General features: G+C 49.3%; 1 protein-coding gene across 6 annotated transcripts in view; it reads right to left on the bottom strand.

Annotated features, from left to right (window-relative positions):
• CPLANE1 (ciliogenesis and planar polarity effector complex subunit 1) overlaps window positions 1-25,501 on the bottom strand; it is a 1,992,329-nt gene that overhangs the window by 593,042 nt on the left and 1,373,786 nt on the right. For 5 of the 6 annotated variants that reach the window (XM_069221234.1, XM_069221236.1, XM_069221237.1 and 2 more), the window contains one exon: window positions 14,372-14,530. In XM_069221234.1, the coding sequence (XP_069077335.1) occupies window positions 14,372-14,530 (159 nt within the window). The remainder of the gene's footprint in view (window positions 1-14,371; window positions 14,531-25,501) is intronic. The other variant, XM_069221235.1, reaches the window with a different exon arrangement.

A 25,501-nucleotide genomic window follows, 5' to 3' on the forward strand; every position in this document is an offset into this window, starting at 1 on the left:
GACTGGTATACAGGGGACATCTCTAAGATGCGCTCTGTGTGCATTTCTCAATAAATCCCACACTGGCATCAGTGTGGATTTATTGTGCTGAGAAGTTTGATACCAAACTTCCCAGTATTCAGTGTAGCCATTATGGAACTGTGGAGTTTGTGTTTGACAAACTCCCAGACCGTATACTCTGTATGGCTACCCAGCACTTACACTGTTTAAGAATTGGCTTAGACACTGTAGGGGCTCATGCAACTATGCCCTCACGTGTGGTATAGTGCACCCTGCCTTAGGGCTGTAAGGCCTGCTACAGGGGTGACTTACCTATGCCACAGGAAGTGGGTTGTGGGCATGGCACTCTGAGGGGTGTGCCATGTCGACTTAGTAATTTTCTCCCCACCAGCACACACAAGCTGTGAGGTAGTGTGCATGTGCTGAGTGAGGGGTCCCTGGAGTGGCCTAATACATGCTGCACCCTTAGAGACCTTCCCTGGCCACAGGGCCCTTGGTACCAGGGGTACCAGTTACAAGGGACTTACCTGAGTGCCAGGGTTGTGCCAATTGTGGGCACAAAGGTACAGTTTAGGGAAAGAACACTGGTGCTGGGGCCTGGTTAGCAGGGTCCAGCACACTTTCAAATCATAAATTAGCATCAGCAAAGGCAAAAAGTTAGGGGGTAACCATGCCAAGGAGCCATTTCCTCACAGTAATACTTAGTGAAAATATTAAGGGCCCTAGGGGAGAGCTAAACCATATACTAAGAAACTGGAAGGCAAAGTGAAGCTCCCCACCCAAGGATATGGAATTGTTAGAGGGAAGCTGGAAGAACTAGGAACCCCAAGAGGTGAGTACCTGAGTGCCTCCAGAGACCAGGAAAACAGAGGTAAGTACCTGGCATTCCCAAAGACTAACAAGAGGACTTAAAAAAGGGATTGGGCAAGAACAGAACCAGACTATAAGAAACCAAAGGTGGATTCTGAAAGAAGGGACAGAGCCCAGTCTACAATGGAGTGTCCAGTGGGTGCAGGAGCCACTACCCACCCTTCGGTGGATGAAGATCCGGGTCGACTGGGGAAGAAGACGACCAGCTGTGGAGCCCAGGACCTAAGGAGGAGTCCTTGCAGCTGTGGAGATGGTGTCCCATGTCAGTCATCGGGTCGCATATGGTTGTTTAGAAGAATCACTAAAAAGCCTTGGCAAATGCAAGAAGACACAAAAGAAGAGTTGCAAGGCTGAAGAGGACCAGCAAGGTCCAGGGGACTCGACCCTTGGAGGGGAATCCAGGCCGACCCTCAACAGTCGGGAGAGCCAGCAGAAGCAGATGCAGCCCACACAGGCAACCCACTGGGAGCAGGCACAGTAGGTTGTAGTAAAGCCCAATCAGCACACCTGGAGCGGAGTCCCATGTTGCTGGAGCAGCAGAGAGAAGGCTGTTCTTGGCAGGGTAAAATGCTGGAGGCCGGGGCTACATGAAGCCTGAAGATCTCTTAGAGCAGGAGTCAATAAGCCTTGATTGCTACAAGAGTCGCGATGCACAGGGGTACTGTCCGGCAAGGACTCACCGTCTCCAAAGTTGGACAGTGGGCAGAGAGGACCAAGGGGACCACTCCAGACCATCACCTGTGATGCAGGATCCACGTGTTTCCAGAGGACACCAGATCCATGCAGCCGGTCGTCGTTGCTGTAGGTGCCTGCAGGTGCAGGGGACTGACTCATTCACGCCAAAGGAGATTCCTTCTTGCTTCTTGGTGCAGACTGAGGTCTTGCCGACAGCAGAGGATGCACAGCCAGGGAAATATTGCAGTTGCTGGAAGGAGCCAGAGAGACAATGTTGCAAGGTGAGGCTGTCTCGGACGTTGCAGTCTTGTTGGTTCCTGAAGAGTCCAGTTGCAGTTCCAGTGGCCAGAAGTAGAAGTAAACGAGGCAGAAAAGTCCTGATGGAGTCTTGCATGTCGATGCTGGGGACCCATCTGCAAAGCAGTCCCTAAATAGGCCTAAAAGGGGGGGTTGGTCCCCTTGCAAACTAACCATCTATCAGGAGGGGTCTCTGATGTCATCTGCCTGACCTGGCCACTCAGATTCTCCCAGGGGCCTCTGCACATCTTGGTATCAAGATGGCAGAATCGAGTGACCACCTGGAGGTACTCTGGGCACCACCCCTGGGGTGGTGATGGACAGGTGGGTTGTCACTCCCCTTTCATTCGTCCAGTTTCGAGCCAGAGCAGGGGCCGGAGGTCCCTTGACTGGTGCAAACTGGTTTATGCAAGGAGGGTACCAAATGTGCCATTCGAAGCAAACCTGTGGCTATCGGAGGCTACCCATCCATAGCCTTGTAACGCATATTTCCAAAGGAAAGGGTGTTGCCTCCCTCTTCCACAGGGCTGGTCAAGCAGCAGGAGGGCAGAAACCTGTCTGAGGGGTGGCAGCAGCCAAATGTGGGATCAGGAACTGGGGGGTCCACCATTTGGGCAGGCCTAGGTCACATTTCAGAGGTGGCAAGGCCTTTGAAGCTCCCCGCCCTGGAATGTCCATCCTGCCTGTAAAAGGAGGTCACACCTCTCCCCAGAGCAGGCCTTTGTTCTGAGCCATCAAGAGCATTGGCTCTGACCTCACTCTGTCTAACATGGCTGCATTGGTTCTGACCAGTCAGTGCAAAATCTAGTCGTTGGTAGGTTTCAAGGGGGCACCTCTAAGGTGCCCTTTGAGTGTATGTATTAATAAATCCATTAATAAATCCATCACTGGATTCAATGAGGGTTTATTAATACAAGATGTTTGATACCAAACATCCCTATTGTCAGTGAAGTCATCATGTAGCTGGGGAACTTGTAATGATCAGTGTCCAGCATATACTCAAAATGGCTTTACTGTTCACTTACTATTTGTGAGAATCGGCAGAGACATAGCAGGGGCATATTCACTTACGAAGGTATGTCCTCACATGCACTACAATGCCCCTTGCCTTTAGGTCTTGAAGGCCAGCCAGAGGGGTGACCTACATAGAGTGCATGCAGTGTAAAGGAGACAGGGCACACTGGCTGTGTGCCATGTCGTGTTTTAATTTTAGGTCTGCACCAAGACACGCAGCCTGCAAAGGCAGCACTGTGTGCACTTAGTGAGAGGGTCACTGAGGGTGGCACAATCTGTACTGCAGCCCTCAAGGGCCTTCCCTTTAGTACCCCATGGCCTGGGTGCCAGGGGTACGATATACTAGGGACTTACATTGGTAGCTAAAGTTGTGCCTTTTGGGAAAAACAACTGTGCAGTTTTCGGGAAAGAGCTCTGGCACTGGGGACCTGTTTAGCAGAGAGCAGTGAGTATGGTGGTCTAACAACACTAGATCCTTCAAGTAATCCTGTGACTGAGAGACGGACACTGCTGTAGGGGACGCATATGGAGTCTGGCATGGGGAACCATGGCAATGCAGGATGCCATCATCCCTAACAGGCGCATAATGGTCCTGACTGTGTATGTGCGATTCTCCTGAAATTGGTGGAGAAGAGACTGAAAACTCTGCACGCGGGCCGTGTTGGGGTATGCTAGCCCCAACTGTGCATTGAGAATAGCTCCTAGATAGGGCTGTATCTGAAGAGGCTGGAGATGGGATTTGACAAAGTTGATTGTGAACCCCAGCGTTTAAGCAGGTCCGCTGTTATCTGAGTGTGATATTGGCACTGTCGTTGTGTGCTGGCTTTGATGAGCTAGTCATCTAGGTAAGAGAAAACTTGTATGTTTTATCTTCTGAGATGTGCTAAGCACTTTGTGAAGACTCTGAGACCAGTTGTGACTCTGAAAGGCAGGACTTTGAACTGACAATGCTTGCTTGCAACCACAAATCTAAGGTATTTCCAGTGTGTGGGGTGGATGGTGATATGGAAGTAGACGTTCTTTAGATCTAGGGCCATCATAAAGTTCCCTTGCTGTAAAAGCAGAATAACATCTTGAAGAGTAACCATATGAAAGGGTTACAAGAGAATGTAGTGGTTTAATGGTCTGAGGTCCGGAATAGGCCTGAGATAGCTCTCTTTTTAGGGAATAAGAAGGTATAGGGAGTATGCTCCTGATCACTGGTATTAGAAAGGGACAGGCTTGATGGCCCCTTTGAGAAGAAGGGACTCAACCACTTGTTTGAGAAGTGTGAGGTGCTCGTAGTATAGTCTTTGACGGGAAATGTTTGGAGGACTGGTAATTGCAGGAAAGTGACCCTTTTGGCATGGTCACCCCCCACTTTCTACCTGGTATCTGATGCTAACTTGACTGATTGTGTGCTAGTTCTTTCCCTAAACTGTACTATTACTTCCTTAATTGGCACAACTCTGGCACACAGTTAAGCCCCTTGCAAACGGTACCAGTGGTGCCCAGGGCCCTGTGACCAGAAAGGGTCTCATGCCACCCTCGAGAACCCCTCACCAAGCAAATGCACACTGCCAGTGCAGATTGTGTGTGAGGGTGTGGAAACAAAGGTAAAGTCGACATGACACCCCTCCCTGGGTGCCATACCTACTTACTTTTGCCTGTGACAAAGGTAAGTCACCCCTCTAGCGGGCCTTCCAGCCCTAAAGCAGGGTGCACTATACCACAGGTGAGGGCACAGCTGCATGAGCAATGTGCCCCTACAGTGTCTTAGTTCTTAGACATTGTAAGTGCAGTGAAGCCCTACTGAGTACATGGACTGGGAGTTGGTCACTACGAACTCCACAGCTCCATGATGGCTTTACTGAATGCTAAGAAGTTTGGTATCAAACTTCTCAACTCAATAAAGGTACACTGATGCCAGTGTTGGATTTATAAATAAATGCACACAGAGGGCATCTTAGAGATGCCCCCTGAAATTTGAGCAACTCTCTAATGTGTGGCTGACCGGCCTCTGCCAGCCTGCCACCACCAGACAAGTTTCTGACCTGATGAGGTGAGAGCCTTTGTGTTCCTGAGAGTCGGGGACAAAGCCTGCTATGCGTGGAGGTGCATTACACCACTCCCTCGCAGACACAGCATCACTTGTCAGTTAGCCTCAAGGGCTCCAGCACTTTGTTATGCTGACCCCGAGAATTTGAGTCAGTGGAGAGATACCTGCCCCCACTGGTGGCTTTTGGCGGCAGGTCCGACTTGAAAATTAGTAAACACGGGAAGGAGTGTCCACCCCAGCTGGGACCACCTCTAGGGTGCCCAGAGATAAGGAGAACCCCTCTCTTCAGAATAATTCCATCTTGTTTTGGAGGATGATAGCCAATGTGTCTCCCTCCCAAAGGGAGTGGGCATCGGAAGAGTGTAGCGACTCTCAGGGTCAGTAGCCATTGGCTACTGACCTCTGCAACACCCCTAAATTTAGTATTTAAGGGCAGGCTGAACCTTGCTCTTCAGATTCTTGGCGACTTCAAAAAGGAGGACTGAAGAGCTGCATCAGCAGTTAAAACTCCAGACGACAACTGACTTGGCCCCTGCCCTACCGGTCTGTCTGCAGCTTCAAGACTTGTGCTACAAAAGACGACTCATTTTGCAGGCCCAGCAACCTCTAAAATCCCTCAGAGGACTGCCTGCCTTCCCTAAAGACCGAAAACCCAGGAGGACAGCGGCCATGTCCACAAAGAAACCTCCAACAAGGACTTCAGTGCCCTCCGGAGCCACGAGTCCTGCCCATGCTGCATACAATGTTTATGGCCCTAGTCCAGGTGGCCCACTGGTCCAGAGAAGATCCCCTGGCGATTCCAACCTTGAATCACCGTGGGTTGACCCCTCCTGACCAACACAACGCCTTCAGCCTTAATCCAGAGGACCCCCCTGACCGCGACCGGCTCCGGTGAAGATTTCCCTATGTCAAAAGGTACCCCTGCACCCACAGTCCATTGGTCTTGGGAAATCCCGCCGACAGTCCACTGACGTCTAGTGGAATCTCAACTTACCTGCCCAGCCACTGGTCCACTCTTTCCAACTCCCTGGACCAAGCCTGCAGTCTCTTTTGTGAACCCAGAGATCCTCAATGAATTGCACTGAGCGCCCGACACTGTGTGTGCACCCTGCACCCAGCCGCCCCGTGCTGCTGAGGGTGTATGTTTGGTGCTGACCTGTGGCCCCCCCGGTGCTCATCTAAAGCCCCGAGGCCTGTGCTCTGAAGCCACGGGTACTTACCTGCAAACAAAGTCTTTCTAAGTGCCACCAGTCTCTATTGGTTTCCATTGGGCACCCTACACCATTTTGACCTCTGCACCCGGCCTGCCTTGTGCTGCTGGTGGTGCACTCTTGGTGTCCCCTTGAACTGTGGACACCTAAACTCATGTACACTGGGACGGTAAGTCAAGTTCTTACCTGTAAACTGTGCTTGTACTTTTCCCCCGCATAGGACTACATTCCCTTCAATGATTTTTGCACTGTGTACTTTTATTATTGAAAAGTATTGCTTAACTAAACCTATATTAACTGTCGATTTACAACCAAACTGCACTTGAAAGTGATGCATTCTTAAAACTGTACTTACCTGCAACAAAGATCCTTTTTCTTCTAGAATAAAAGCAACAAATAATATTTTTAATACATGAACGTTGGACTGGAGTTAGTCATTGAGTGTGTGCCTCATTTCTTGACTGTGCGTGTGCAACAAATACTTAGCTCTACCCTCTGATAAGCCTAACTGTTAACCCATACTACCACAAAAGAGATCATTGGCATTATCTAATTTGGCCTCTGTAAAGCCTCTGGGAATCCACTGGCATCTGTGCACACTATACCTTACTTTAGTATAGTATATACATAGCCAACTTCCTACAGTAATGATCTACAGACACTAACCATGTTGTTGTAAGGTAAAGGGCTGGTTTGTCTGTGGTGATGTTGAGCCATTCTGGATGAAAGTTTTGAAATCTTCCCCGATAGGTGTGGAGTGGGTGGGGGTGGGTTGGGGGGAGATGGGGAGAGGGGAGACCGAGGTAGTCACTGCTTTGCAGTGGAGGTAGAGCCTCGGAAGGCAGTGCTCTTTCCTCTGCCCTTGATGTTGTTGCCTCTGTAGGAACCCCAAAGAAAACCCTAGAATAGGAGGTTGAAGACTGCCTGGGTTGAGAGGCAGACGCCCCTGAGGTTGTGGGTCTGTAACCATCTTTGAAGGTGGGGCTACGAAAAGTAACCCTTTGTGTGAGGGTCGGTAGAGCACCTATGGCTTTTGCTGTGTCTTTTTTAAGCTTATCAAGGATTAAACCCACTTAAGGGCAGAAAAGATGCTCCTCATCATAGGGCATAATAAGCACCACTTGCTGGACCTCTGGTTTAAAACCAGAGCATTGAAGCCACGCATGCCTCCTAATCAAGACAATGGTGTTAATGCCACGTGCAGCTGTATCTGCGGCTTGGAGGGCACATCGTATGAAGTTGTTTGTAATGGTTTGCCCTCAGCAACGATTTGATGTCCTCTTTTGCCATGCTGTTCTGGGAGAAACTAAAGGAGCTCCTCCATTTAATCCCAGTGAGCCTGGTCATCCCTGGCTAGTACGGCCTGTGAATTGGTGTTATGCCACCTGGTCAGCCACTCTTTTGCTGGCACCATCTATCTTCTTACTCTCCTTGTCAGGTGGAGGAGTGTCCTTTTGGCTTGGCCACTGACACGTTTTCGTGCAGTGGTGGCTACTATAGAGTCTGGAGGGAACTGTGACCTAATGTAGACTGGATCTGTGGGAGAAGGCTTGTATTTTTTTTTATCTACTCTAGGGGTTTTAACCCTAGAGTGGACGGGTTCTTTAAAAATTTTGTCTGCATGACGAAGCATGCCAGGGAGCATTGGGAGCAACTGAATACCCCTATGGTGGATTTAATGGTATCGAACAGGAAGTCTTGTTCGATAGGGTCCCGGTGTAATTCTACATTGTGGAAGGCAGCTGCTCTTGCCACTACCTGCTGATAGGTGCGATTTTATCAGCAGAGGTGATAGCTGGTTGGCTTTGAGCTGAAATACTCAGGAACTGAAGTTCAGACCAAGAGGGCAACGATGTCTTGGACAGAGGGGCTGGAGGTCGACAAAGAAGACTTTGTCTTGGTCTTGGCTATTTTCAGAGCAGGGCCGGAGGGCGGGACAGCCAAAATAGTTTTTTCGGATTCAGCCATGGGCTGGTGGCAGGGGCCATCCGGTGACCTCCACATGTTTTTTTTTAATAGTCAGAGTGGGTAGGAGGGGCCATGTTACTCACAGACTGTGCAAATGTCACCTTGTGGCTTTCAATATCTAATTGCATGTTGGAATCGGAGTCCTGGATCGTAAAGGTCTCCTCTTGCTCTGGCTCCTCTTGGGCATGTTCCTTCCCAAAGATGTCCAGGTGTTGTCTGGAGTCATGTGTGCGATATCCAACCGTCGAGCTCTTCAGTCCCAAAGGATCCTCTTCAATCAGAAGGATTTGCAGGCATCGCAGGTAGCTTCCTGATGGTCGGGGGAGAGGCACAAGTTACACACCAGAAGTTTATCTGTGTGGAGAAATTTTGGGTGGCACCGAGTACACAAACAAAACAGCATCCGTTTCACCAGCTCAGCATAATCTTCGGTGCCGTGTGGTGAGGTAGGACCGACACAGGTGAGGTCGCCCCGGAAAGCGCGTGGTCGGTGCCCGGACTGACGAGTGGAGACAAACACGAAGATGGAAATACGCGATCGAGAAACAATACCGTTGATAAAGAAAAGACAGAAGGAAAGATTTCAAACCAGAGCGAGTTGAAAAACGGAGCGAAGACACACACGTCCGAACCCGACGGTGGAGAGAAAAAATTCTAACAAAGGAGTTGATGCCCATGTGCAATATTATCAAGAAGGAGGAGTCACCCGATCCAGTGACTCGAAAATGCTTGTTTGAAGAAAAACTATTTGCAACACTCCGGACCCAACATTAAATCGCAAGAGTATGAAGAGGATGTGTATCTACAGCCACATAGGACATCAAACACTGATTTACTTATACGTGTCTCCCAAGGGACTGCAGCACTTGCAGCACTTGATGTAAAATGAGTCTCCCAGCATGCCATTGCTGACTCAACTTTGCCATTTAAACTAGTGGAAAAGGCAAAACCGAAAGTGCGTATGTCACCCCTACAGCATGCCTTTTGAATCCTAGGGCAGGGTGCAACATGTGCTTGATATGTTCTAACAGTAAAAACTCACAACTACAGTTTTTAATTGGGAGAGAGGATAGTAGCCCTTTTGGCAAGTATAGGGTTACACACTGACAATTCATAAGTTCTGACTTCTGAATGAGACTACTAAAGTGCTGTAAGTTATCAAACAACTCGTTACATTAAGCCCAACTTGATGCCTAATTTGAAATTTATGTAGCTTGTTGCTATGTGCAACTTTTAGAAATCTGCCACTCTGTTGCCCAAGTTTTCCAGTGGCCATGTGCAGATGCTGACATCCTTCAGCACGCATGGGGTGACTGGTAAACAGCTTTGAGGATGGGTAACAATAGAAGAGGTGGTTTTGCCTCTTCCTGGAAGCAAGCCACATGGGTTGTTAGCCCAAAAAACACGCTTTAAAGGGGAAACCACCTTTAAAGGGCATACTGTGACCAAACCTGAGGGCCTGCTCTTCTTTCTAGGTAGACAGGTTTGCTTCGAGGACAGAGAGGGGGAACAGTGGCCAAGCCATTTTTTTCATGGGCACTTTGCTCCAAGGCAGCCACACCTCTAGGGCTACCGAGCTCCACACACCAAAAGAAGGGTTCAGCCATCTTGGAAGTGGACAAAATAGAGCACTCTAGGATAGCTAAATGCCACACTTCAGAGGAAGTTGTCAGCATGCGGGAAGGAACCAAGCAGCCTATTGACTGGTGCCAAGGGCATTTTCTGGGCATAAAAGGGGCACCCCTTGCCCCCAGAACTTAGACCTCTCTTGGACTGGTGAAGAGGACCGAAGGACTGCCCTCCTGACCTTGGACCTTGTAAATAGAGGATGCACCGAAGTTGGACTGCACCTGCTGCTTTTTGGGCTAACGGATATAGGAATGTGCCTGTGGTGTCCAGCTCAAGGAGAAGTCGTCCTCTGAGCACGGCCAGAAGCAAAGAATCCAAGAGTCAGTTGATCGACTTCCTGTTTACAGCGTAGGGCCACAAAAGTGGAGAAAGCCTGCCTGGGCAAGTTGGTTGCCGATAAAACTGGATTGTCACTCCTTGTTGAAGTGCAGCCTGGAAGACTGAGACACATCACTCAAAAGTTGCACCTGAGTCCACTGGACCTAGCAGAGTTGTCAGAGTCCAGTCTACTTGCTTGGAAGGAGAGTTATTGCCAAAAGAAATGAACCGCTGACTTTGTTGTGCCGGGTGACCAGTGGTCCCAGTGACGACTGGACATTTGCTGAAAATGAGAGGACTTCGAGGGATACGACACCTGTGGCCAAAGTTACCTCACCAAGACCATGGTTCAAGTAGCAGCCCCAGGAAGACCCCAGTCAACAGCACAGAATCTTCAGCATCCTTGAGCATCTTCAGAACCCTGTATCCCTTGCAAGACAACCACTCCATAGAAATTAATGGCAACTGGCTACTAACGCTGGAACTGGACTGGAGACTGCTTTTCTTTCAAAGGTAACTGTTCCTTTGGACCTTGTTGGTCCTCTTGACTGGCTCCCTGCTGGATTTGGTCACCCAAAGTACTTCTAAGTAACTGCATTTATCCTTGAAGTAACTTTTTGCTGAAAAGGGTTTTGTCAAATATGCTGAATTTGCCAATGTTTGTTCATGGCTGAATAAAAAGTCTTGATTTATTGTTCCTTTAAAAATCTATATCTTTGGAACCCTCCAGGGAATCTTTTTCAGTTTAGTACCTAAAAATGCATAAAATTACAACCTATTTTTATTAACTGGTGTTGGATTTCGTGAGGGTCATGTTCCTTTCTTCTTTGTTTTGGTGCTGTTTAAATGGTTTGCACTTGTTTCTTTGTTGAAGCCTGACAGTAATGGGCTTATGGGGTCCACACATGAGCAGTAGAGGTGGAATCTAAATATTACCACAGACACCATGGTAGTTGGTCTGTGGCTCTATCCAGAAGCGATAAAAGCAGAATCCAAGGAATGCATTATACACAACAATAATGAGTCTATGTCTAGTAGCTGTGAAGGCGGAATCCAAAAATACTGTAAACACCAAGGTAGTGTGTTTAGTTCACCATGCCCCCTTAACATGAGAAACCAGATGTAATGTAGGCAAAAAAGCTAAACAAAGCAAACACATCCCGGTGGAGGTCATATGATTGTTGAATTCACTGGCAAAACTAAACACAGGACTCTGCAGAAATGTACACGAACCGAGCAACCCAAATTGTCTCAACTCATACAGAGAATTTCAAACTCACTAGAATGGATGACACTGGAGAGCCCACTGAGACCGCCTCAAACAATTAGGTGGACAGAAGGTAGTTCGTGTACATAGGGAAAATGAGGTAGCATGAGGATGTGTACATATAAGAAATAAAGGAAATCATGCAAGCACTGTGGCCTTAGGCTTTAGCTAAGGCTACCAGGCCAAAAGAGAGAAGATGCTACAGGAAGACCACCTTAACTTTCCAGGTTTTCACATAGGTTCATAGGCTGTCAGCGATAGGAAATGTGACGGTTGGGAAGAAGGAGCAGGGTCAACTGACTCAGTTCAGACACCAACAGTGGCACTAAAGTCTCCGTCACATAACTGGGAAGGGGGAGCTGGGACCAGGAAGATATCTGCAATGGAATAAAACAAGCAATACAAAACAAAATCTATGTCAATGGTGTCTCCCATATAACAGAGTGTGATGTTACTAGCATTTACTTGGCTAGATGACTTTCTTACTCTTACCTGTACAGTAAAGAACAACATGCTATCTCATTCTGAACCCAGCTGTGACATGGTGCATGTTATACAAAAACAAACAAACAGTGTAGGAAGCTGGCTGTGTATATATATACTATATCAAAATAAGATATAGTGTGCACAGAGTCCAGGGGTTCACCAGAGGCTTAACAGAGGCTAAAGTAGATAATACTAATGCTCTCTTTTGTGTTAGTGTGGTCGAGCAGTTAGGCTTATCAGAAGGTAGTACAAAACGTTTGTTGAACACCACAGACAATAGAAGCACACACTCAATGACAACTTCTGACCAATGGTTTTTATGTATCAAAAATATATTTTCTTCTAGTATTTTTAGAACCACAACATTCAAGTTCCACGGAAGTACTTCAATAGATTCATAGTTCACACATATATCAACAGTACGTTATTTGAAATCAATAAGTTACACAGTTTTTGAAATAATGGCAATTATCTGTTTTAAAAATGGACACTGTGCACTTTTCAGAAACAGTTTCTAGGGGGAAGAAATGTTAGTTTGTTTTGCAGGCAAGTACAACACTTACAGTTTCTTTCTCCGGGTTTTAGGAAGTCCACCGGTTGGGGTTCAAGTTAACCCCAAACATCTACCACCAGCAACACGGGGCCGGCAGGGTGCAGAGGTCAAAGATGAGCAATTTAAACGTGGGATCCTATGGAGACAGGGGGTACTCGGAATCAGGCCTGCCTGCAGGTAAGTACCCGCTGCTCAAAGGGCAGACCAGGGGAGATTAGAGGAGCACTGGAGGGGCCACAAGTAGGCACCACACACACACACACACACCCTCTGCAGTACCGGGGCGGCCGGGTGCAGGGTGCAAACAGGACGTTGGGCTTCCAATGCTGCTCTATGAGGGTACCCGGGGGTCACTAAGAGGCTGCAGGCAAGGTCCAGGGGGGAGTCTCGGGCACACCACCGATAGGACAAGGAGGAGGGCCGCCTGCTGAACACGGCTGCACCAGGTGTCAGTTTCTCCAAGGCCTGGGGGCTGCAGTGTGTCTTTAGGCGTTGGATATCTTAGTCTGGAGCTTTGTGGTCAGGGGGCTCCTCAGGATTCCCTCTGTCATTGTTGAGGGGTGGAGAGGTCAATCCAGGGTGGGCACTTGCTCGCAATCGCCTGGGGACCCTCTCTAGCTGGGTGGACCACCACCTGGACATAAGATGTGAGCGTCAGGTGCAGAGTGGTCAGGATTCACACATCTGGAGTGAGGTGAGAGGACGCTGTCCTTGGGAGTTCTTGGTCCTTTTGGGTGCAGGGCAGTCCTCCGGAGCTTAACAGAGGTCATTGGTCCTGCTGCTGTTCCTTTGCAGGTTCTTTGAAGCAGGAGAAAGGTGGGTAGGGCTGGGGCCAAAGCAGTTGTTGTCTTCCTTCTTCTCTGCTGGGGGTTTCAGCTAAGCAGTCGGGTCGCCAGGAATCTGGTGAGCTATGTTCAGTGAGGCCCTTAAATCCTAGATTTAGGGGCCTTTTAGGGGTCATAGGGCAGAAACCAATGGTGACTGTCCCTGCGGGTGACTACAACCTCCTTGTGCCCACTCCCTTTGTTGAGGGGGGCACAAACCTAATCCTATTGGTCCCTGTCCAAGCCAAGGTGGAGGATTCTGCAGGGAGGGGGTCACCTTAGCTCTGGACACCTTAGGGATGGTCCTGGCTGGGGTGGACACTCCTCCCTGTGTTCCCTAATTTTTCTACCGGACTTGCAGCCAAAAGAGTGGGGCTTTGCCGGGGGAAGGCTGGCACAGACTGGTCAGTCCTACACTAGCAGTTTGGCTAAGATACAGGGGGCACCTCTAAGATGCCCTCTGTGTGTATTTTTCAATAAATCTAACACTGGCATCAGTATGGGTTTATTGTGCTAAGAAGTTTGATACCAAACTTCCCAGTATTCAGTGAAGCCATTATGGAGCTGTGGAGTTCGTAATGACAACCTCCCAGACCATATACTCAATATGGCTACACTGGACTCACAATGTCTAAGAATTGGCTTAGACACAGTAGGGGCATTTTGCTCATGCAGCTCTATCCTCACCTGTGGCATAGTGCACCCAGCCTTCGGGCTATAAGCCCTGCTAGAGGGGTGACTTACCTATGCCACAGGCAGTGGTTTGTGGGCATGGCACCCTGAGAGGCCTGTCGACTTTGTCTTTTTCTCCCCACCAGCATACACAAGCTGCAAGGCAGTACACATATGCTGGGTGAAGGGTCCCCTAGGGTGGCATAATACATGCTGCAGCACTAAGAGACCTTCCCTGGCCACAGGGCCCTTGGTACCAGGGATACCTTTTACAAGGGACTTAACTGTGTACCAGTTGTGGAACAAAGGTGCAGATTTTGGGAAAGAACACTAGTGCTGGGGCCTGGTTAGCAGGATCCCAGCACACTTTCAATCAAAGTTGGCATCAACACTAGGCAAAAGGAGTGTGTGTGTGTGGGGAGATGGGGTAACATGCCAACAGTGGCACTTTCCTACACATAGTATCCACAAAGCATTTACATTGTGAAACAGCTGGGAGAGTTGAACTAGATGGATAAAATACAACAAACGAGTAACAATTTCTCAAACCATGATTTGATTTTAGTCCACTACCAGGATCTGTATTTGTGCTTGCATCTTGAATTTCAGCAGCTTTTCTCTTTGTTGCTGCCATATAATGCAATTCTGCTGGTGCAGGAACCGATCTGTGTTCATTGTTTTGCTCCAAAAGGAGAGAATCAAACATCCCTAAAAATAAGAGAACAGGATTACTGATTTTCTAAATTGTACTTTTTTTTAAACTTGTTTATTTATGCAAAGAAAGGTACTGATTTAACCATGCACTACATCATAGCCTATTACACTGGAGGAAATATACTGTCAGTCGACCATCCAACAACTGTACCCATTCGAGGTCCCTACCCAGGTTCACGTATTGTGCATTGACCTAGTGAGCATAAGGAAATAAACATTTATAGTATCAGACAAGGTCAAGTCCATCATCATCAACGTAGTGAGCATATCGGTTAGTGGCGCCAACCACTATACAGTTTGTGCAGTGCATTTCAGTCCCACAACTATCAAACAAAGCAGAACACTGTGATTATGGTGAGCACTGACAGAACAGATAAAATGAGCAACAACGCCCATGTGGCATCGAAGGTACCATGCACACGCAGCCAGGGAGAGAGGGGGAAGAAACACCCGGGGAGGGTGGGCTACTGCAAACCAGTCCATATATAAATCAATGACCAGGAGGAGAAGGAGTTCCACTCATGACGACCCCCACATCAACAGCCAACCCTAGCGATGCACCCACCCTGATATCTCAAAAACTCGTGGCCATGCCTCTATAGCTGCTAATCTTATTCTGTGAATAGACAAACTATATCCAGAGCTCAGCAGTAGGAATCATCTGTCAAGGGGTCCTCCCCCTCATTCTCCCGCACACCAGATAACTCAGTAATCATGTTGTGCCAATGCTCTATGTCTCGGGGAGCATGTTCATCCACTCGCACTCTACGCAGGCGACACTCCTCAGCGGTGGCCCATTCGGCCAAGTCACTCAGCAATTCAGCATGTAGCGGGGGTGCGGGCTAGCCCATCGCAATACGCCTTTTTGCCATGATGAGCCCCAATTGCGCAAATCTGTACGCCATCTTACGACCTTTCTTAGGGACAGGGAGCAGGCCCAGTTAACAGTGTTTCATTGCTACCTGCACTCGCACAGCCGTGACCTCCCCAAGCACCACCACAACTTGACGCTAAAAGGGCTGGACAGAGCTACCGACCCATGCCACATGAATAAATGAAGCCAACGCCATCCCGCAACAGCCACAGCTGTCAGTTCTTGAGGGGGATATTCTATGCAGGCGTTGGGGTGTCAGTTATGCTCTATGCAAATAATAGAAGTGTGTCAATTTAAACTGAGCATTGCTAGTCGCATCCTGTACCAACGAGCAGGCCCTTTTTCCATTCCCCGTCCGTGAGTGCCACACCCAGATCAGCTTCCCAGCAGCCCCTAATTCTCTGCATCCCAGTAAGCCTAGCTCCCTTAAGAGCTTTATACATTCGGGACAGGAGACTGCGTTCACCTCCCGGATCCAGAAGAGTCACCAGGAGGTGAGATTCAGCCGGTTCCTCCGGGAAAAGTCATCCAAATCTCTCTGGCCGTCTGTGAAATATTTGCATACTGTAGGAACTGCCCCCTGCCCACTCCAAACAGGGATTCCGCTTCTTCCCTTGTAATGAACGTGCCGTTTTGGTACAGGTCACCCGCATGATTACAACTCCATGCGCACCACTTCTCAAAATCCATCACCTCAGCAGCTTTGAAAAAGGGCCGGATCCACCACAACGGTAGCAGACGCGCGTATGGAGCCCTGCGGAGAACGCGCACAACCGCACTCTCCCAGGCTCTCAACACCTGCTCTATTAGATAAGGGGTACCCCGCAGAACCTTAGAGCCCCCCATCAATATATGCGAGAGTTGCTCCACACAGACCGAGACAGTCAACAAGTTTTTTTCCCAGTTAGGTGTGTCCTCACACCACCGGACCACATACTGTAGTAACCTGGCCAGATAATATAAGCAGAGATCGGGCAGTCCCAGACCCCCACTAGCCAGGTCCAATTTCAGTAACTCCAAGCGGACTCTGCACTGCCTATCCGCCCAGACTAGGGAAAATAATAATCTACTCAGCTGCCGGAAAAATGAGAGAGGGAGCTCACGGAGTGAGTTCTGCATGACATACAGGCATCTGGGGAGAACAATAATTTTGCTAAGTGCGACTCTACCCTTAACCGATAATGGAAGGGAGGTCCAGAATTGAACAGAAGAGCGGAGGCCCTCTAATACTCTCCCCATGTTTAACGTGAATTGCAGCTGCAGGGAGTGCGTCACTCGAACGCCTAAATATGTAAAGTACTCTGTCTCCCAAGTCAGCCCCAAACTGGGTAGCTCAGATGTCGCCGCTGTCGACAGTCCTGCCATTGGGAATAATACAGTTTTGTGCCGATTGATTTGGAGGCCTGACATCTGTCCAAAAATATCCATCATACCCAACAAGAGGGGGACTGCTCGCTCCGGATCAGTGACATACACCAGAGCATCATCAGCATACAATGATATTATATGCGTTCTAGACCCCACACAGATGCCCCACCCATCCAACACAGGTCATAGTCGTATGGCCAGAGGCTCCATAGAAAACACAAACAGCAGTGACAATAGGGGACATCCCTGCTGTGTGCCACATTCAATAGTAAAGGATTTGAACACTATCGCTCCCGTACGCACTCTTGCCCGGGGCGCTGTATATAAAAGACGCACCCAGGATAGAAAGACTGGGCCAATACCCATCTGACGCATCCCCCCCCATAGGTATTCCCAGGATAACGTGTCAAATGCTTTCTCCATATCTAGAGCCACCAGAGCTGCGGGAAACATGGAGCCGCGGGTCTCATGCAATATATGTGCTAGGCGCTGTATGTTCATATGAGTCCCCCTCCCTGGTATAAATCCACATTGATCACTCTGTACCAAAAGGGTCACCACTTGACTCAAATGAGAGGCCAAAACCTTGGCCAACAACTTAACATCCACATTCAAAATAGATAACGGGCCATAGGAGCCTGGGTCGTCCACCGCCTTCCCAGGTTTCAGCAGCATGACTATCAGTGCTTCCCGCATATTCTCTGGGAGAAGTCCTGCACCCCGTGCCTCATGAAACATCTCCAACAGTCGCTGCAGAATCGCAGCGGAGTAAGTGCAGTAAAATTCAACAGGTAGTCCATCAGGACCAGGAGCTTTTCCGGCTGCCATTCCTCCCAACGCCTCCACCAGATCGTCCAAGGACACCGCTCCCTCCAGCTCCTCCGAATAGGTCTCTGTAAGGCGAGGCAGCCGCAGACCATCCAAGTACTCCCCCATCCGGGTCACATCTACACCACATGGTGAGGGATATAGAGCCCGCAGGTGTTCCCGCAAGTGCGAATTCACCCGCAGCTGTCCCAAAATCATTTCACCGGAAGGACCACGGAGCAGCTGAATAATAGGACCAGGGCGTTCCCTCCGAAGGAGCCAAGCCAACATACGCCCGAACTGTCCCACTCCCGGTACAGCCGCTGCCTATAATTCCGGCGGACATAACTATCCAGTCTATCCCAGAGTTCTACAATTCTGCCACTCACCTCAAGGCACGCCGATTCCGATGCGTCACCATTATCTATTTGGCGCTGTAGGGCTGTCAGTACATCCTCCTGCCGTGTGAGTTCCTGGTCCAAGTACTTCCTAATACCATACGTTTTACTAAGGCTTTCCCCTCTGATAACTACTTTCAATGCCTCCCATTCGACGCCCCGGGCCGTGGCCGTACCCCAATTAGAACTAAAATAACCATTCAGCGCCCCCTGGAGGTCTTGTTTATATTCAGGATCACTCAGTAGGTCTGGCCGCAGACGCCACAGGGGGATCGCCCGCTTGGGTACGTGTGTTTCACATTCCAGAAGGAGAGGGGCATGGTCTGATAAGAACCGGACCTGATAGGCAACACAGCGAACGTCTAGCAATCCGTCATTGGCAAGGAGGAATCGATCCAGGCTGCTATATGCCCCGTGGGTGGGTGTGTAACACGAAAATATTCTGGAAGTAGGGTACATTTCCCTCCACACATCCACAAAATGTAAATTCCTCCTAATCATCCGCAACTTGCCAGTCATTTGCGACCTAGTGTTCAGCTTTGGCGGGTCCCTATCTAGGGCCCCATCTAGGACACAATTAAAGTCACCAGCCCTCACAATAGGCATCCCTGTGTAATATAATAATTCCTGTTGGAGCTGGTGATAGAACCCCGCCTCATCAGTCTTAGGGCCATAAACATTCAACAGACATAGCTCCCGGCTATCTAATATGCCATGCAAGAATATATATCTGCCTTGAACATCCGCTTTTAAGCTTCTTAATGTGAATGGAGCCCGGGGGCAAGCCATACAGAGAACCCCCAAGCATAGGAGGAGCAGGTTGGCGAATAAAACCGCTCCCTCCATTTTTTCTGCACCTTTTGCGCTTCATTTTCTATCAGATGCGTCTCCTGCAAGAGCGCAATGTGCACGCCAAGCCGCTTAAGATATGTGTGTACTCTGTAGCCCTTCACAAAGGAGTTCAAGCCTCTAATATTCCATGTAACTATACGTGTCAGGGTACCAGCAATATTTTGTTCCACACCACCTGGACCCCCACAGGGTCTGACCGACCCACACATGCAGCCCCCCAACCCCACCCCCGGCCACAGCGCACGCGCAACCCGATGATCCGATACCTTCTCAGTAGGAAAATGCTCACAGTGCTCACCTCATCAAAAACTGAATACCAACACCAACTAGAACTCACATAACACTCCCCCATCCCACCCCGGGTAGACACCACCCACAACTAGTGTCTGCCCAAACGTGTGTGTACCCCGCTATCACTTCCAGTACCCAGAAGTGGGGAACAATCACCGCTCCCACTCAATAGCCAGTGTTGGGGCTGGACTACACTGCACTCTGCCACCTCTAGCCCGCAAACACACTTCCCCCAACAAATAAACTAACAACTGAGAACTGAGGGGGGGAATTACAGGCTCACCACTCTGCTGCGGCCCCCATTCAAACACCAACCCGGACCCTGCCTACCCAGCACCTAAAAGGTAGCAATTGACAGGAGGGAAAACAGAGGCCATAGAGCCAGAGGAGAGCCAACAGAGGGAGAACCCCAAGCGTCGACCCCAAACCCAAGTACTTTGTTCCAATCTCAACGAAAGGTTCAGTATATCATTCAGGTGACCTTGGCCTCCCCCTCCAGAGACAGACCACTCACGGCACAGGGGGAGCCGGAGCGCGAGGAAGCCTCTGACGTGACAGTTTGTACCAATAGTCTAGTCTCCTCCCGCTCCGGTTTCTTCTGCTCAAGGCTCAGAGTACCATCCGAGCGCACAATAACTCGGCTTCCATGGCCGGCACGATGGCGACTGGTACTCCTGCACGCTGCAGTACGCACTTCATCCGGCCCTCAGGGTCTCCTACTACTCTCCCCCTGCGGGGATTCCGGCGGTCCTGTCCAATCGCTCCGTTCCAACCAATCCCACACTGCTTCAGGAGACTGAAAGAAGTGGGCACGGCCTGCAAGTAGAACCTTCAGCTTTGCTGAATACAACATGTAAGGATAGTGTGGTTCTCAAATGTTGGATCTCCATATTTGCGTACTTCCCGCAAAATTGCGTTGCGGTCTCTGTATTTAAGGACCTTGGCTATGATTGTACGCGGAGGGGCCCCCGGCGGCAGCACCAGAGCACGGTGCTCACCCTCGACCACAAACACAGCCGGCAGAGGGGCAGCAGGCAATGATTTTCGGATCCAGTCCTCCAGGAAGGCCTCAAATATTTGCCCCCTCTACTCCCTCAGGGAAGCCCATTACACGGAGGTTACAGCGCCTCACCCTACCCTCCGCATCCTCAACATGCACCTCCAGTTTGCGTATTTGAGCCTCAAGGGTGACCACCGAAGCCTTCAGTATGTCCACATCAGACTGCATGCAAGTCACCTTTTGCTCAGTGGCCACCAATCGTTCTGCCACTACTCTCAGATCAGCTCTCAGCAGGTTGACATCTACCGCTATGGCCGCAATCTGAGTCTGCGTTGCCTGGCTAGATAACTCAATGGCAGCCAGGATCTGCGCCCCGGTGGGCTCCGTTCCCTTCTCCGAGGTGGCAGGAGGGTCCCTTTGCAGACTCGCTCCTGCATTCTGCGCTGTGTATTGATCCATCCTTGTTTGCTGCGTTCCCTTGTTCACCCTGTCATTTCCCATTGTGCGCACCAGATGGGGCTTCCACTACAAACAGTTACTCACAATGTCATACCCCACCCACACCACCAGGCGTAGTGCAGTGGTCGAATCTCGTGTCCTTGACACACACCACCGTCTGGTTCCCAACAGTCTCACCCGCACCAGTTCACCGCGGGGTGACCACTGACACCGGCAGGAGCAGCACAGGTGTTGTCTTCCACTTAACGGGTCTGTCTCACCACCAGCCTGTCCTGCAGTCCAGGAGCCGGCCGTTATAGGGCTGCCCAATAAGCACTCTGCCTCAGAAGGAGTGGGTGGGACCCCCCAGGCCAAGTCCAGCAAAAGACCCCCGCCACTGCCGCACGTTCTGCGCAGCTCTGTCCGCCACCGGCTGCCCAATTGTCGTCCTCAGCTGCTCAAGGAATGACACCCTGCAAAATTCAGGTCACTATGATGGGCCTCCAGGTACATGTGGGGGTGGGGGGGGGTACCAGGTGTGGCACAGTACCTGAACACCACTGCGTCCAATTTTTGAAGGCCCCCCCAACTGGGTCACTCCCCCTGAACTGCGCCTCACTTTCTCCGCAAGCAGCTGCATTTAATTGCTGCTCAAAAACGTGCCCGCGATCGCCATTTTGGAGTCAGGCGCTCACCAAATGCGCTCTCCCCGCGGTGTGATCGGGGCGCCGAACTCTGGTTGCCGCCGTTCTCACCACCCCCCTCCGCTCCAGGGGGGGTTCCAAGTCCCCACTGTCGTCTCCGCAACAGACCGTAAAGGCCTGCTCAAGCCGCAACCGCCATCATGGGGTCAGGTGCTCACCTCGTGCCCTCCCCTCACGGCGCTCCGCTCCGGCCATCGGTGCACTCCTCGCTCTCCCCTCTGCTTCATGGGGCTCCAGGACTCGTATGCTTGGTCCGTGGGGATCAGGGTGGCAGGATTGCGGAGGATTTTGAGTCCGGGCCGGGAGCACTCCTCTAGTGCTGCCGGTCGGGAATCTTGCCGGCCACGCCCCCTTCCAAATTGTACTTACTGCATCTTTTATACATTGAGAAATGCAATGCACTGCTTTTAGTTCATAGCCACATATTATCATGAATATATACAATAACCCACAAAAATACTACGTATGCAGACCTATATTACCACTGAAAAAAAAGTTAAAGAGAAGTTACACTTATCAAGCAGGAACACATGTTATACATCAATAAATAATTTTATAAATCTTAGGGACACTACGCTGGTGTGGAAACTAGCAACCAGGAAAAGTCCTACAACAAAATTTCTTGCCAGGCAGCGAACTCCCTCCAGTGTTCATGCCTTATTGAGACCCAAACATCCTCAGGACCTGCCCTCAGGTGGTACACAATCTTGGTGCCTCAATCATGAAGACTGGCTCTCCACACACATCAGCAGGAGCAAGTCCTACAGCACATAAGCCAATCTTTTCCAAAAGGCTGCTTTTTCAGAAACCTTTTTAGTTGTCCAATCTCCAGACTCGGTTTTCATTTCCCCATTCTAGTTTTTATCAAGAAGAATATGGAGCAAAATCCTTAATTTACTGGGATTTGGGAACCTTCTCTATCACTTCCTTCAGGAGGAGTAGGAAAATTTCCCGTTGCAGCACCCTCAAGTGGAGATGATGTTCCTTTATGAGTGGCCAGAGAGGTGGTCCCTGTACAAATCGTAACATATGTCCTGTGTGTCCCATTTGTCACACCCAGTGGTCTATATAGACTCTCACGTGGGGCAAAAAGGGAAAGTCTCAGATCAATTTCTGAAATGGAGATAGAAGGGAGGCACCTCTGGAGAGTCAAGCTCTCTTCTAGATTTTGTTGGGAGCGTGATAAGGAGAAGCTCCTCCTCCATCTAGACCATCTTCCATATACCTGTCTTTGGCTGCGATTGGGATAATATCCTAAGTTAGAACTGGTTGGTCATTGGGGGTACTACCATCGCCCTTGACCTGCACATTGATTGAAACCTACCCTGTAAGCTTGAGATCTGCATGAGCCATTGAAAAAAGTGGCTGAGATAGTTCATCGGTACTGCAATAGTCATAGTTATTTTTCTGTATTTGTGTCAGTCTTTAAATTTTAGACAACCTCATTCACATGCTTCCCAAAAATGCTGATGCCATCAAAAGGCATGTCAAGCATTTCTGATTGTACCACTGGATGGAAGGCTGTGGACCTGAGCCAACCTTGACTTCTCAAAACAGCTTCCCCCCATGCTGGCCGAAATATGTGTTCGAAACTTCCACTGCTCCATCAAAGATAGCTACAGATGTTGCTTCCCCTACTCCGAGAATTGCCTTAGCACACTCATTTATCCTCTGGGATGCAATCGAGCAGTGGCAGGATGTGATGCCACATTTCACTACCATAACGTCCTGATGTTGCTATGAAAACTGGCAGCCTTGGTGAATGTTGCTGCAATTGGACTAATTCTGCACCCCAAATTATTTATTAGCCTGCTGTCTGTCTGGAATAATAAGGTTTTTAGATCGAATCTACGTAGAGCTGCTGATGCTATCACAGATTCCGGCTTCAGGTGGCATGTAAGGCAGGCTGGGGCCCTATACTTCTTCTCCAGTTGTAGTATTACTGCTGGGACTGCAGCTGGCATCTTCACTTGCTTCATTCCTTCTAACCAGATCCAGAATGGGTTCAGATTTTATCGTCTTGCATGGCTGTTCTTTGAAATCATAACCAAAGCATTGTTGTTCTACCAAAGTCATCTGTAAATTGAACTTTTTACCAGCTCTCTCAATCAGAGCACGAAAGTGGGCTATATCAACTGGGGGCGCACCTGGCTAATTGAGTGAGTTATCGTCCTTTCTGTGTATGGTATAGTCTTCCCATTCACCATTACCTCATTCATCTCTTAGTGCAAGCTAACATTTTTCTCTCATCCTCATCTGAATACACAAAGTCAGATGAGACTTCCTCTCTCATGTTCTTAGGAGTGGGACGAATGGTTTGTTGACAGAGGTGGAAGTGGAATGGTAGTTAAAGCAGACACCACAGGTAAAATAGGTATAAGTTGTACTGCGGGTGCTGAGGCAAAATTCTTTAAAAAGTGCCTATCATTGGTTGAAGTGGAGATAAAAAAGCTACAGGCAACTGAAAATGTCTGGCTCTCTCATGTAAAGAGGCGGTACATAGAAGTGTGGATTGTCTGGTGTAAAGTCCTGGAGATACTCATACTCATGGCAAAGTTCTCCTCATCCATTAAGTCCTCAAAGTCCAGAACGTAGAGTACATCCTGTTACGTAGGACTATAGGCATCTCTGAGGCGAGGTTGCGGACATGTTCTTCTAGTCCTGAGTCAAATATCTGAGTAGGTAAACTTGTTGTCACCTTTATTGGTAAAAAAGGTAGCTGCAGGAAAAGTTGCCATTGATGTCGCATTCAACGGTGTCAAAGCTGAAGGTCGCTGGAAATGTCGGTGTCTGTGGTACCAGCATTGATGCAGATGTGTTGATATCCCTTGAATGGTCAGGATTGACTTTGAAAAGCTGTTCGACATCATGGTCTTTGACGATGGCGTTACTGCCATCTGCAATGGTCTTTTGTTCTTCAATGATGAGATTATTGTGCAGTTTTTGCGCAGACAGACATTTTTTCCTAGAATGTTTTTGTAAGGAAATGGCTCCCTGTTGCAGTTACCCCCAACTTTTTGCCAGATACTGATGCTGACTTGACTGAGAAGTGTGCTGGGACCCTGCTAACCAGGCCCCAGCACCAGTGTTCTTTTACCTAAAATGTACCATTGTTCCCACAATTGGCATACCCCTGGAACACAGATAAGTCCCTTGTAAAAGGTACCAGTGGTACCAAGGGCCCTGTAACCAGGGAAGGTCCCTAAGGGCTGCAGCATATATTGTGCCACCCTAAGGGACCCCTCACCTAACACATGCACACTGCCATTGCAGACTGTGTGTATTGGTGGGGAGAAAAAGGCAAAGTCGACATGGCATCCCCCTCAGGATGCCATGCACACAAAATGCTGCCTGTGGCATAGGCAAGTAACCCCTCTAAAAGGCCTTATAGCCCTAAGATAGGGTGCACTATACCACAGGTGAGGGCATAGCTGCATGAGCAATATGCCCCTACAGTGTCTACGTCTATTCTTAGACATTGTAAGAACAGTGTGGCCATATTAGGAATATGGTCTGGGAGTTTGTCAAAAACGAACTCCACAGCTCCATAATGGCTACACTGAATATTGGGAAGTTTAGTATCAAACGTCTCGGAATAATAAACCCACACTGATGCCAGTGTTAGATTTATTACAAAATGCACACAGAGGGCATCTCAGAGATGCCCCCTGTATTTTACCCAATCCTTCAGTGCAGGTCTGACTGGTCTGTGCCAGCCTGTTGCTGACAGACTAGTTTCTGACCCCCTTGCGGTGAGAGCCTTTGTGCTCTGAGGCCAGAAACAAACCCTGCACTGGGTGGAGATGCTTAACACCTCCCCCCTGCAGGAACTGTAACACCTAGCAGTGAGCCTCAAAGGCTCAAGCTTCATGTTACAATGCCCCAGGGCACTCCAGCTAGTGGAGATGCCCGCCCCCTGGACACAGCCCCCACTTTTGGCGGCAAGTTCAGGGGGAGATAATGAGAAAAACAAGGAGGTGTCACCCACCAGGCAAGACAGCCCCTAAGGTGTCCTGAGCTGGGGTGACCACTGCCTTTAAAAATCCTCCATCTTGATTTTGGAGGATTCCCCCAATAGGATTAGGGATGTGCCCCCCTCCCCACAGGGAGGAGGCACAAAGAGGGTGTAGCCACCCTCAAGAACAATAGCCATTGACTACTGCCCTCCCAGACCTAAACACACCCATAAATTTAGTATTTAGGGGCACCCAAGAACCCAGGAAATTAGATTCC

This window comes from Pleurodeles waltl, chromosome 1_1 (assembly GCF_031143425.1).
Source record: "Pleurodeles waltl isolate 20211129_DDA chromosome 1_1, aPleWal1.hap1.20221129, whole genome shotgun sequence".
Classification (NCBI taxonomy): Eukaryota; Metazoa; Chordata; class Amphibia; order Caudata; family Salamandridae; genus Pleurodeles; species Pleurodeles waltl.